Raw genomic sequence first — 12,537 nt, forward strand, 5'->3', positions numbered from 1 at the left:
CCATCTCCAGCCTGCTGTGCTGGCTACTTCTGGCACTTACAGCCCTTGAGATAGTACTGACAGCAGTTCCCTGCAGAGTGCAAACACCCATTCAAAGCAGCACCAACCAAATTGTCAACAAGCTAGGAGTAAGAGACATAAATGAACTGGTCACCCCAATGCAGGGGATACAGACTTGTTTTAATATAAAAGACTTAGAAGTGACCTTAACCATGCAGGGCTTATAGGCCTTTGTAGGCACAGGAGCACGCTGTGACCCCTGGCTCTGTGCTAAACACTCGAAAGGGCTCTCTGACTCAAGTGGAGTTGATAAACCTTTTCAATAGTAACAGGAGAGAGTGTGATATCAAAGTGCAAAAGTCCTCACGGACCAACATTCAGCACAGACATTCAAACTGCTGAAAGAACCAAACAGAACTCAATTGAAAAAACAGACCTTTAAAAAAAAAAAAAAAAAGGCAATAGATCTTAATTTGGTGGCAAGATCCCTGGTTTACCTTTTGAAGTCAAAATGTTCAATACGTCACCTGAGCTTGACTTTTGAGCACTTGGCAAGATTGTTTTTTGCCACTTGACACAAGTATGACGTCCAGCTATGCAAAATGACTGTTTGGTCTGCCTTTTCAGTGTATTTGTGTGGCGATGTCTGTAAATGCCAGAAGCCTCTTATGTTATTGCTGCTGCTGCTACCAGCCAGCAACTGCAGAGGCCATGCTGAGGTGCCTCCTTGCCACCAGCCGTTGGGAAATGCCTACCATGCTGCCCCGGACGCACAAGCTCAAAATGCTGCGGAAGTTACACAGCTGCTCCCATAATCTGGACTCTCCAAAACTGTGATGCCACGAAGGAAGGTCAAGTTGTAAAATGTTAAGACTGCTTGCCTCTGTTCCTGAGACTAAACACTATACATACTAACTACATTGACAAAAGAAATCCTATCTGATAATGTAGCCCGCTGACAAATTTTGAAGCCTCAGTTACCCTAAACCAGTATGTAGCTTTTAATTTGCATCAAAACTTTTACAAAGATGTTTTGCTATTGTTTCTATATACTTCAAGAATGTTCATTTTTACAAATAAGTTGAACAAGACAGCCTAAGTTAGATGCACCGAAGTACTAGAAATATCGCTAGCCTCTGTTCTCCAATTTAGCTTTCAAAACCAAATGAGCCATGTATAAAGGAGTTGAGAAACTTAATTTTTTAATGTTTCATTTGCAGAGTTTTATATCCATTAAGTGCCTTTGAAAGTTTCCAGTTGTGTGGGCTGCTGTCTCACCTCCCACCAATTTCTCCTTTCTCCATATGGTGCTAAAACTTCAAAGCTGAGGAGGGCTGCAGGACCCTTAGCAGATTCAGCATGTCACCCTTGTCCTGTGTTCATGCCAAGGCTTCCTAAATGAAAGACATCAGTTACCTGCTTATGGGAAGGTGAGCAGCAAAGGAAATGAAGTTCGGGACGGGGTAGAATCATGGGTTTTCATTGTGTTTCGTGCCAAACCCACAAAATCCAAAATAGAATTCAAATTAAACAAAGTTCTACTATAAAATGGAAGGGAAAAAAGGCTCTGGAAGGTCCAGGAGAATGAACTGACTTATCTCATTAAATCTTAAGATAAATGGGGTAACCCAAGGCTGCACCTTATTGTACCACCCAGAATGGAGTTGAGGTGACTCCATTGATTGCTTCAGGTCAACTATGTAACTATGTAGGTCAAGTCCAGATTATAAAAAAAATTACCTGCAGAACAAATTGTCAACCCAAGGAATAGCTGGTAAATCAAAATTATAAAGTGAGTTAGAGTTCCTTGGAGTTGGTTGTATGACAGAATATGACTTGGACAATCTTTACCAGAAGCCATCCGTACGCCCCCTCAGTCACACTTTCCATGTAGCTGACCAGTGACGACAGGATGTGGCTGACAAGTGCTCACTGAAAGGAGAGCTGGTGAGGGATTGGTCGTTCTGAGCACACAGATGCCTCTTAGTCCTTCCGGTCAGTGAACACAAACTTGAGATCTACATTTACTGGCTACTTGCATTTGTCAGTTTAGAGAAAAGGTAAAATGAAGCATTTTCAATTAAAGAACAGGCTAACATTTACCACAGAAGTGCTTCAGCATTCTAAATGGATTAGATCACTCATTAAGCTATTTTTATATGCCAATTTACTAATGCCTTACATCAATCCACGAATAGGTTGTTGGGCCCACAGTAGAGTCCCTATGCAGTCTCAATTCTGTTTTCTGTAACCATGTGACTGGTGATGCTGAGTGATAACCATGTCTGCCTATATTGTACTAGACTCTTCATGCTGATCGGATCTTGCATTGAAATAACCACGTGGAAGAACAATAAATCGATTAATGATGAAATGTACAACCATATTTAAAGAGCAATAGTGTCCGTGTGTCATGAAAAACTTATTTGTAAACGTTTATATGGTATGATTTTATGTATGTTCATAAATCCTGCACTGTATGATATACGTTAAAATATCGGTGCATGATAATCACTTAAACATTTTATGTGTCAAATAAATTTGATTATGTAAACACATTTTGTTGACTTTTGTTTCCCAAGTAAACAGCTGCACCATCAGCTGAAAAAACTTTTCTAAAAGCACAAGCTACCATTCACTGGTTGAAGCAAAGTCTACCCACTATGTGCATTTTTAATCTGCAGTTTCGTTTCATGAAATGAAAATACCAAAGCACATTTTAAGTCTATAAGCTTTATTGATACTTTGCTTTTACAGTTCACAATGCATTCCACAGATTTAGTTCAGTACAGCTTAAACCACAATGGTATAAATCTTCATTTTGTAATTTCTTGCATAACAATGTTTGATATTTGCAAACAACATTTTTGGAAGCATTAGATTCAGTCCATAGATTTGAGTTTGTGACAAAATTAACTACACGAAGTCTGTGCAATGAAATTTATGTTGGAGTTCTATGTGTGTGGCATTTCATGTTGAAAACAGATGGTAGTGCTCCTAGAAATGTATTTTCTTTTTCTAGCTTATGTGCTTTGGAACTATACATGTATAACCAATGACTCTGAAATATCAAGCACTGTGGGGTGGCTGGAAGGTAAAGGTCTAAGCTTTGTGAAACACTATATATATATAATCTATATTTACTTATATTGGCAATTAATATAACAGTAAAAGTCACAATACACCTAGAACATACCAGAAAAGCAAGCCTTTCCATTCCTGCTTTACTGGTATGATCTCGTCTAAACATTTCATTTCAGAAAATCTGCATCAATCTACACGGACCATACACAGTGCACAAACTGAAAAGGGCTTTGTTTTTTTCTAACTCCACCATCTCTGCAACTTGCCAAGATGCAGCAAGACTACCTGCAACAAAGTAAAATATACAAGTTTTTTATTCCACCAGTGCCTCAGATAGGAAAAAGATTATGATTACGGTTTAAATCCATACATAGCAGCTTACAATACTTAGATGATGAACACATGGCAGTCAAGACAGGTAATTTTTCCCTCATAACAGTGCATGGCTAAAAATAAAGATCTAACAACGATCTGTGAAACTGCACTGCAATGTCAAGGTTCGTTCTTCCCTGACCCTCCCCCATATACTCAAATGAATATCCCCTTTAAAGATGAACTCCCAGTTATTATTTTGGGTGTTGTTTTCATTCAGCTTTGCGCTTCAATCCAGGGATTTTTGCTTGGATTCTGAAAATGAAAAAGTCAATGTAAATTATCAGTTTTGTTTGCTGCTGCTTAACATACCATCTTCCAAGAACCACTTGTATGTTATTCAGCTAACACAAGAAACGAAATCCTTAAAGCTGCCTAATTCTACACTGTAATTTTGCCACCTTGGCCTCATGAATTAGATTTAAACAAAGCCTTAAACACGTAATAAACCCAGAAACGAATGGTCCAAATGTTAAAAAAACAATCTTTTTTGGCAACTCTGAAGTCACACTTAAGGTCTGACAGAGATTCGTTACTCATTATTCCTGCAATATGAAAATACTGTTCTCACAATCCAGCACACCTTATCCTAGTAAAAACACTGCAGATTTTTAAATACTTACTTAGCCATAGCATCTTTAACATTCTTATTTGCAAGTCCTAGATAATGATCTATCTGTGCCTGAAAGAGAGGTATAAAGGAATTATTAATTACCATTGCTAAAGAATTTTATTAACCACTACTATGTGTCAAACTAAAGGCTTAAGAAACTATCACATTTCTCATTTTTATAAGACACTGAAAATGGGCACTAATACATTCATAAATCCCATGTAATAGAGTGGGTGCTCTATTCTGAAGTCAGCAGTTAAGAAATTACCTGATGCCGTTCATAAATAACAGGAACACTGAAGAGTGAAATGAGAGCTGAAAAGGGAAATACACAACTTTTCAAAAAGACTGGAATGATTTGGGAGAAATAAACACTCAAAAAACTATGAAACTAGCACCTCAAGATAACCAAGCAGTGTTGCTAATGAATAAATACAAACATAAGGATCTCTGGCTGCACCTGCTGTTGAGGAGCCACTCCAGGAGTGAATGAACGGTGTGAGGCTGCAGTTAGTTATTCATTAGAGCTAGGAACCATTCCTACCTTCAAATCATATCACAGATTTCATAAAATACAGGTATCCCTGGTTAGATTGATGACTGCACCATCATATAAGGCCACCCTTTATCTGGTTTGTCACTGTTAGTAGGAGCTGTCTTCAGCACCTAAGGTAGCATTTCAATAAACTGGGAAGCAGTATCACCAACTTATTTAAAGGGAATACAACCTCAAACTTTTTTTTTTTTTTTTTTGAGATGGAGTTTCACACTTGTTGCCCAAGTTGGAGTGCAATGGCGCAATCTCGGCTCATTGCAACCTCCGCCTCTTGGGCTCAAGTGATTCTCCTGCCTCAGCCTCCTGAGTAGCTGGGATTACAGGCGCACGCCACCACGCCCAGCTAATTTTTTTGTAATTTTAGTAGAAATGGGGTTTCACCATGTTAGCCAGGCTGGTCTCGAACTCCTGGCCTCGGGTGATTCGCCCACCTCGGCCTCCCAAAGTGCTGGGATTACAAGTGTGAGCTACCACGCCCGGCCCAAACTTTCATCCTCTACTTTTCATACAGTGAGAATATTCCCCACTAAAATGTCTAAGCTCTCCTGGCACACAATCTTTTTTCCAGCAATTTTTCATCCCAATGGCTTTGTAGACTTACCCAAAATCAGTAGCGTCAGACCATTAAACAAGGCACCAACATAGGTAAATACCCACATCAACACTGCAAACTATAAGAAAATAACAGCCCATTATAAACAAAATTCAAGTAAAGTTTCTTAATTATGCTTTCAAAAGCATCCCATCTAAATGCCAACCTACAAGAGGCATACAACTTGAAGACTGGGTAAAGTACCATGAACAGCTCACTTTTAAGTCACCAGTCTCAATTATGAATTTCAGAATCCTAAAATAATAGATTTGAACCATTTTCTCTGGACTACACTACCAAGTAGTTGATTCTGCTGAGATCAGAAAATATACCAAGGGTACATCTTACCCCTCCAGCACTAACAGCATTTAGCTTTTAAATGGGAAGACTAGAATGGTAGTATGAGAATTGTCTATTAGAACTGATTTCAAAGTACTAACTAGTTGAGTGCTTGAAGATACATGAGCTGAATAATTCACACATTAATATCTCAGACAGTTGATAAGCAATAATTCGGCAAAGAGTACTTATCTGGGAAATTATGTTTCAGGTACCAAAAATATCACCTCCATCCTTTGAAGGATCAGGCACAAAGTTAGTCTGAATTTTGTTAAACATTGCTCATCATCAGTTCCTTTGCTTTCTAATTCAAGGCCTTCATGTATATGTCTGGCAATCACTCTGACCTATTTCGTAGGTAAACAACATGATGCCACCATCTACAGTGATTATTTAGGCTTACATAACAGTATAAATGAAAAGGGGAGTAGTAGAGCCACCCCCATTATCTAAAGCAGGGATCAGCAAACTTTCTCTGTGAAGAGCTACAGTAAAATTTCAGGTTTTATGGGCCACATAGGGTTTGTATCTCGTATTATTCTTTGTTGTTATCTTATAACCCTTTGAAAATGTACACCACTCACTCTTAGCTACCACACTATAAAAAACAGGCCGTGGCCCAAACAAGCAGTGGTTTGCTAACCCTTGATCTAAAGTATATCTTTCTCCATGTATTAAATGAACTCTGAATGCTTACTGAGCATTAAGGAGTCAAACATTAGTAAGCATACTTGTAACAGCTTAGGGAGACACTTTGGATGACTCTACAAAGCAACAGTTCTACAAATAGCAACACTCTGGTCACCCTAACTGAATTTAACTAATGTTCAAGTCAGTAAATATCAGGCATTCTTAATATCTGTCAATTGGAAAAAAAATTTTTTAAGCTGTCCTATTCTTAGCAATTGCTATTGGAACCCCTGGTAGAAAGGTTTGAAGGATGACTTCAGTTAGTAAGGCTTTTCTCTCACACAGTTTTACAGACTCCTATTGCTGAAGCTAAATATAACTTTTGCACTTGAGCAAGTTTACTATAGAGCAAGGGAGATATTTTTATCCATCACTGTCCATAAGTGTAAAGGGAAAAGTGTTGACCTCCCACATTTTAGAAGAAATTGCTTTAGCAACAAAGATGCCCTTAACATGGCAGAAGATAGTAACAAACACAAACTAAAGTAAGTCCTCATTTGGTCATTACAGTCACTGACAAGGCTTCACTCCAAGTCCATAGGAGAAAAGCCCAAGACTTCACACCTGAGCCACTGAAGGGGCTCAAATGTCACTTGCCTCTTTGAGAACACTTCCTAAAAGCCAGGCTATTCCGAGGCAAAGAGAAAAACAGAGGGAGGTCTCAAATGTCCTTAGGGCCAGACAGGTGACATACATGTATGTGAGGGGCTGGGAGAGAATTGAGGCACACAGTGATATGCATTCTTCCTCTCAAAGGGGTACTTACAACAGCCCTGCTCCATATGCTGTCACCATGCAAATATTCCAAGCCAGTGTTGCCAGAAATGTACACTTTTGTGTTCTATCACTTAATTTTTAAATGTTGCAGCTATGTTGAGAAAACTGAAACTTCAGGGGCCCAAAACAAAAATAGCAGGTAAGTGTATCCAGGGAACACACCATCAGGAGAGAGATGGGTGGCAGCAAGAACTAACCTAGAGAGTAACCATTATTAATGGGAATCCACCACAAATGATGGATTTGTAACATGGCAGGAATAAGGTCAATAAACACCACTTTAAAGAAGCAAACAGGCTGCTCTCATTTTGGACTTACAAATTCTACGCCATTCCATGGCAAATACTTTGCAACATTATAGCCAATACTTATTAACTGAAGAGGTCAAAGTTTATCTCCCTTTTGCACAGTAACGAGACTGGAGGAAGGAGGCCCAAAATGTAATGACGATCTAACAAATACTTACTGAAAAGGGGTAAGGGCCATGTCTGGTTTATCTTTCTTCCCGGGCAATAAGAGAATTAAATTCACTGTGTATCACACACCTAATGAAAGAGCTCTGCAGATTTCTGAGGGGGAAGGGGACATCTTTAAGGCAAATGGTGGGAGAGTGCTTAATACGATCTCAGAAATTACTCTGGCAGTTCTGACCGTTTCAAAACTTTTCTGCATTCTCAAACTCTAAATTCTACTTGCCCTTCTGTCTCCTTCATTCATTCATTAGCTGGTATTGTTTGGACTGTCTCTACATCCCCAGCCCATTTCCTTCTAATTTTTCTGAGAGCTCAAGGAACCTGAAAGGAAGCTGTCAAAATGTGAATGTTAACAGCTGCCTATCTATGAGCGTGAGAGCTAGATTTTGTGTTATTTTGGGTCAGCTATTTCTGGAGCTCAGGCCGTTTTTTTTGCTTCCCCTCACTTTCAGATTTAAGATTGTATTCTGGAGCATTATAGTTGCCTCAATTACAGGAAAGTAAGACCCTCTGCTGAAAACACCTGGTCTTAGTCCCTTCAAAAGTCAAATTATTAGACAGCTTTTTGGGATTTGAGGTTTCAAAAGACAGGAACCCGCTAAGAAGGCTCAGAGGCATATTCAATTAGCCCAAAAGCTGAGCCCAGTAGGCACTGTCATATGCTTTTCTTTCATAACTGGGGGTGTGAAGTCGGGGTAGGGAGGGTTTATGGTTTCATGCCACAGATGTTTAAAACAGTGATTTCTGCCATACTATTTGACTAGAAAACTGGTCGCTGCTCACTCTATAAATACTTGAAATCTTTTCTAGGACTTAGAAGTTTGTAGTTAATTGCAAAGGAGCAAAACAAATGGAACATTACACAAGAATTTAAAAGGAGAACTCTGCAGAACATGTCTTCTTTTTCTTCACTGAAGTCAATCACCAGAAAACTTGGACCAGGCACACGGATGCCCATCATTTCACACTGGCGTTTATAAAAGGATGAATGAGCCCTGGAGTTTGGTTATTTCTTTGATCACATTTTGAAAGGCCAGGCTCCTCCTTCACTGCCCCCTCCAAAAGGCAATAAGCAAGGAAAAGGTTTCACACGCTAGCAAGAGTGGCTCCAAAATTTCAATTTCTGAGGAAGATGGTTTCAAATAGAAATAGTCATAGTTGTAGGCTGGGCATGGTGGTTCACACCTATAATCCCAGCACTTTGGGAGGCCAAGGCAGGCAGATCACCCGAGGTCAGGAGTTTGAGACCAGCCTGGCCAACTTGGCAAAACCCCATCTCTACTAAAAATACAAAAATTAGTTGGGCGTGATGGCGGACGCCTGTAGTCCCAGCTACTCGGGAGGCTGAAGCAGGATAATCACTTGAACCCGGGAGGCAAAGGCTGCAGTGAGCCAAGATCGTACCACAGCCCTCCAGCCTAGGTGACAAAGTGAGACCCCATCTCCAGGAAAAAAAAAAAAAAGAACTAGTGATAATTGTGACCCAGAATCTAAAAATGTAGATATAAATTTGAGGGCACACAACAGATCTTGTATTTACGAAGACAATGAGTTATAGAAATACTTCTTTCAAATTGTTGTTTAAAAACTATTATTTTGTAAACACAGCTTGATAAAAATGTCTTTTCTAAATGACAAAAATTTAGAAATGAGAATAATTTCTACTACATTTTCCTGAAATTAAGATGGTTTCCATTTTCCTAGCTATGAATCATATAAAATCAATGTAATTCCAATAAAAAGTTGCTTCCTATAAATTTTTAAAAACTCACTGTTATTTAAATAAAACATTCATCTAAACTGGAGAGACTGGGGCTATTAGCAAACTTTCCACAAATTTAAAATCTGACTATAAGGCATTAAAATAAATCCTTTTAAACAAGGTAAATACATTTTTCCTTATGTTGAAAAAGTAAAAAAAGAATGGGAATTGGAAAAACACATTTTTTTGCTTGCTTTCGGGCTAGAGAATATAACATTCCCTATCAGTTTTTGTGGCTAAAAGTCAAAAAGTAATACAACCTACTATTAAGGAACTTAAGATTTTAATAATTTTTTTTTTTTTTTTAAGGAGACAGGGTCTCACTCTGTCATCCTGGCTGGAATGCAGTGGTATGATCATGGCTTACTACATCCTCCACCTCCTGGGCTCACTCAAGAGGTCCTCTTGCCTCAGCCTCCCAAGTAGCAGGGACTACAGGCATGGGCCGCCATAGCTGGCTGATTTTTTAGTATCTTTTTATAGAACAGAGTCTCACAATGTTGCCCAGGCTGGTCTCAAACTCCTGGCCTCAAGCAATCCTTCCGCCTTGGCCTCCCAAAGTACTGGGAGTACAGGCATGAGCTACTGTGCATGGCCAGGAAAACCTTTTTCTTTTTAAAACGCTCTCTATATAAACAAAAACTGTGAGGGATAAGTGTGGCCATACATAGAACTCTCTCTAGAAAGGTCATCCCTATCAAGCATTTTTATAAAAAGGCAAAGTTATGGTTTTTTTTTTATCAGCTTCCTTTTTCAATAAAAGTTGTTTTAAGGAAGTATTCAGTATTTCTGTAGTACCCTCATATTCAATGGAAACAAACAGATGGAATCTGTATTACTCATATACAATGACATTAAGAAAGCATTTAGCTAAATTCTTGTGTGGCAAAATCACAAGGGTTATCAAGGAAAACCTTTCATGTACACGATCAGAGTGTGTACCGGAATCACCAAGGGCTTCATACCCATCACTTTTCATGAGGAGAAAAGGACAGATTCCCTGCCTTATTCATTTGCCTCTAGATTTTGAGATCTAAATGCCAGGTTCATTTTAAGTGCTAACATGATGAAGCAACTGTTATTTATTTGCAGTCCTAAATGAACTGCAATCTGGGGAAGTCACCATACCGTTTTCCTTGAGCTCTGGGCTTGCCAAAAACACGACTCAGGGAAACCAATCAAGTATGTTTTTCTTCGCTTTTCTTTTTAAAAGTATTGCTAATCCTTAAGGAGAAATCAAATTTTAATCAAAGTCCTTTTTTTCAACAAGTTGTTAAGAAACAACAAGCGTTCCAGAAAGGAAATCTATCTCATCATGTGTCACTTTCTGTTACTTTCAAATTAGCAGTCACTCAGTGTGAGAACTTATCAAGTTTGATTTCTCTCATTTATGCTAACTTCCTCATAAATAACTGCTTTTATAAAAAAATGTAGTTTTCGAAAGAAATTAAAAGATAAGATTTAACAAAGAAATTATTTCTCAAAACTTATTTTAAAAAGTCTTCATATTCGATTCTCAAATACCTGTGCAAAACAGAGATTTAAAACGTTTCTTAAGATCTCATCAGCCCCTTTCTAACATTTTTTCTCTCCTCCTGCCTTTGACAAATATTTCTATACCTACATAAGTATCTACACATTGGACTGTGTATGGATGAAAATTTTCTCTGAAAGAGTAAGTTTTCTTTTGATTAAAGACAAGTGGAAACTTTATACTCAAACTCAGAAAACTAGAGCATAATGCATCATTCACACATCAATTTAAAAAAAATAGATTTATTCAAGAATGACATTTCTCTCAAGAAAAATGTTAAATTGTAGACATGTAGCTGCCTTCACTGCTATACTGTGCAAACATGGAGGATGACTTTTGGTGTATCTCTGTTGCCATCTTTATTGAATCCATAAAAACAACAACCATCTCTCCTCTCCTAAGCTCACCAGGCTTTTCTTTGAAGTCACATCTCTCCCCCACCAATCTTTGACTGTTAAATTCAGAAATGGTCCTTTGCTGTTAGAAGCTCTGAATTACTACCTATAGACAGTGTTTCCTCTCAGTCAATTCCTATCCACAAACCATCCATCTTAAACGGCATCAGTACCTCCTTCTCAATCACTTTTCACACATGTTCTACCTTAAAAGTCAACTACATACAGAAGGTAATAATACATGAATAGGAACTGGCTTCCTCTAGGTTTTATGTACAAGGTTCTATTTCATTTGCTCCAAAATATTTTTACTTGATCTCTTTTGAAACTAATCAAACATGCCAAACAACATAACCATAATCTTTTTATTTACAGACTGACATCAGATCATTTTAAAACATCACTACAGATTTAGTCACTAAATGCAACCACTCTATATGAAAGAGATAAGTAATAAAGGAAACTACATTATTTATCCTTGATGTTATTAGGAAGTAACTTAAGTTCCAAGTCATAAATAAAATAAGAGATGCGGCTGGGCACGGTGGCTCATGCCTGTAATCCCAGAGACACAAAGAAATGAAAATAATGTATCAACTACCAGGTTATAAAGGCTAAAAATTTTTTTTTAATAAAAGCACTTCAAGCACTTACACCTATTCTGACCAGTTCAGAAACTGTTTTTCTGAGTCTAAAGGCCCAGTCACCCCCTTATTGCTACTATATCCTTGGCATGTATGATAAAAATAAACGAGAACATTTCTCTTGGAAATGAAAAATGAAAAATTATGAGAATTACCACCACTACATTTCTGTCCAGGCTTAGATTGGAAACAAGTCTGCCTGTTTTCTGCAGAGTCACAGGCAACAGCATATAAAACACAAATGCCAAGTTCTATGAAAAAGAAAAGCACTACAGGTCCAGTGCTTCAGGATTAATTCAATTACACAACTGTGGTTTAGTGCCTGTTTCGTCAAGCAGAACTTCGGAAGAGTTTGTTTGCAAGGTGAGACTCTTAACAGCTGCTTATGTAGCAAGATCCCAAACTAAAGAAAAACCTCCAATGATGACCAACTGAAGATCAGTTGAGGTGTTTCAGAATATTAAATCTTATCTAGAATAAGAAAGAGTCCAAGATATGAAATAGCTTTCATGTATGTATGAATCACATATAAGATAAGAAACTAAGTGCTGGACTGTAAAACAAAGTCAGAATGAATAAATCACATCTGGTATTAAAACTGGCATTAGACGCTCTTTATGCTTATAGTCAAAATTCCCTTTAATTTCCTCTTCCTTTTAATCTTCATGATTTCCAAAAGTATGATTTTATTTATATATATATATAT

The 12,537-nt window shown here is 38.0% G+C and overlaps 2 protein-coding genes across 8 annotated transcripts in view; one reads left to right on the top strand and one right to left on the bottom strand.

The window, feature by feature from the left end:
• EML6 (echinoderm microtubule associated protein like 6) overlaps positions 1-2,558 on the top strand; it is a 261,537-nt gene extending 258,979 nt beyond the window's left edge. The window contains exon 41 of the mRNA XM_011950585.1: positions 628-2,558. Coding sequence (XP_011805975.1) covers positions 628-652 — 25 coding nt within the window. The 3' untranslated portion in view covers positions 653-2,558. The remainder of the gene's footprint in view (positions 1-627) is intronic.
• Positions 2,559-2,717: 159 nt separating this feature from the next.
• Positions 2,718-12,537, bottom strand: part of RTN4 (reticulon 4) — an 80,427-nt gene continuing 70,607 nt past the window's right edge. For all 7 annotated transcript variants that reach the window (XM_011950592.1, XM_011950588.1, XM_011950591.1 and 4 more), the window contains 4 exons: positions 5,227-5,296; positions 4,338-4,384; positions 4,080-4,138; positions 2,718-3,711 (listed from right to left, as the gene is read on the bottom strand). In XM_011950592.1, coding sequence (XP_011805982.1) covers positions 3,669-3,711; positions 4,080-4,138; positions 4,338-4,384; positions 5,227-5,296 — 219 coding nt within the window. In that variant the 3' untranslated portion in view covers positions 2,718-3,668. The remainder of the gene's footprint in view (positions 3,712-4,079; positions 4,139-4,337; positions 4,385-5,226; positions 5,297-12,537) is intronic.

The sequence above is a fragment of the Colobus angolensis genome, unplaced genomic scaffold (genome assembly GCF_000951035.1).
Source record: "Colobus angolensis palliatus isolate OR3802 unplaced genomic scaffold, Cang.pa_1.0 Scaffold309, whole genome shotgun sequence".
In the NCBI taxonomy this organism is placed as follows: domain Eukaryota; kingdom Metazoa; phylum Chordata; class Mammalia; order Primates; family Cercopithecidae; genus Colobus; species Colobus angolensis.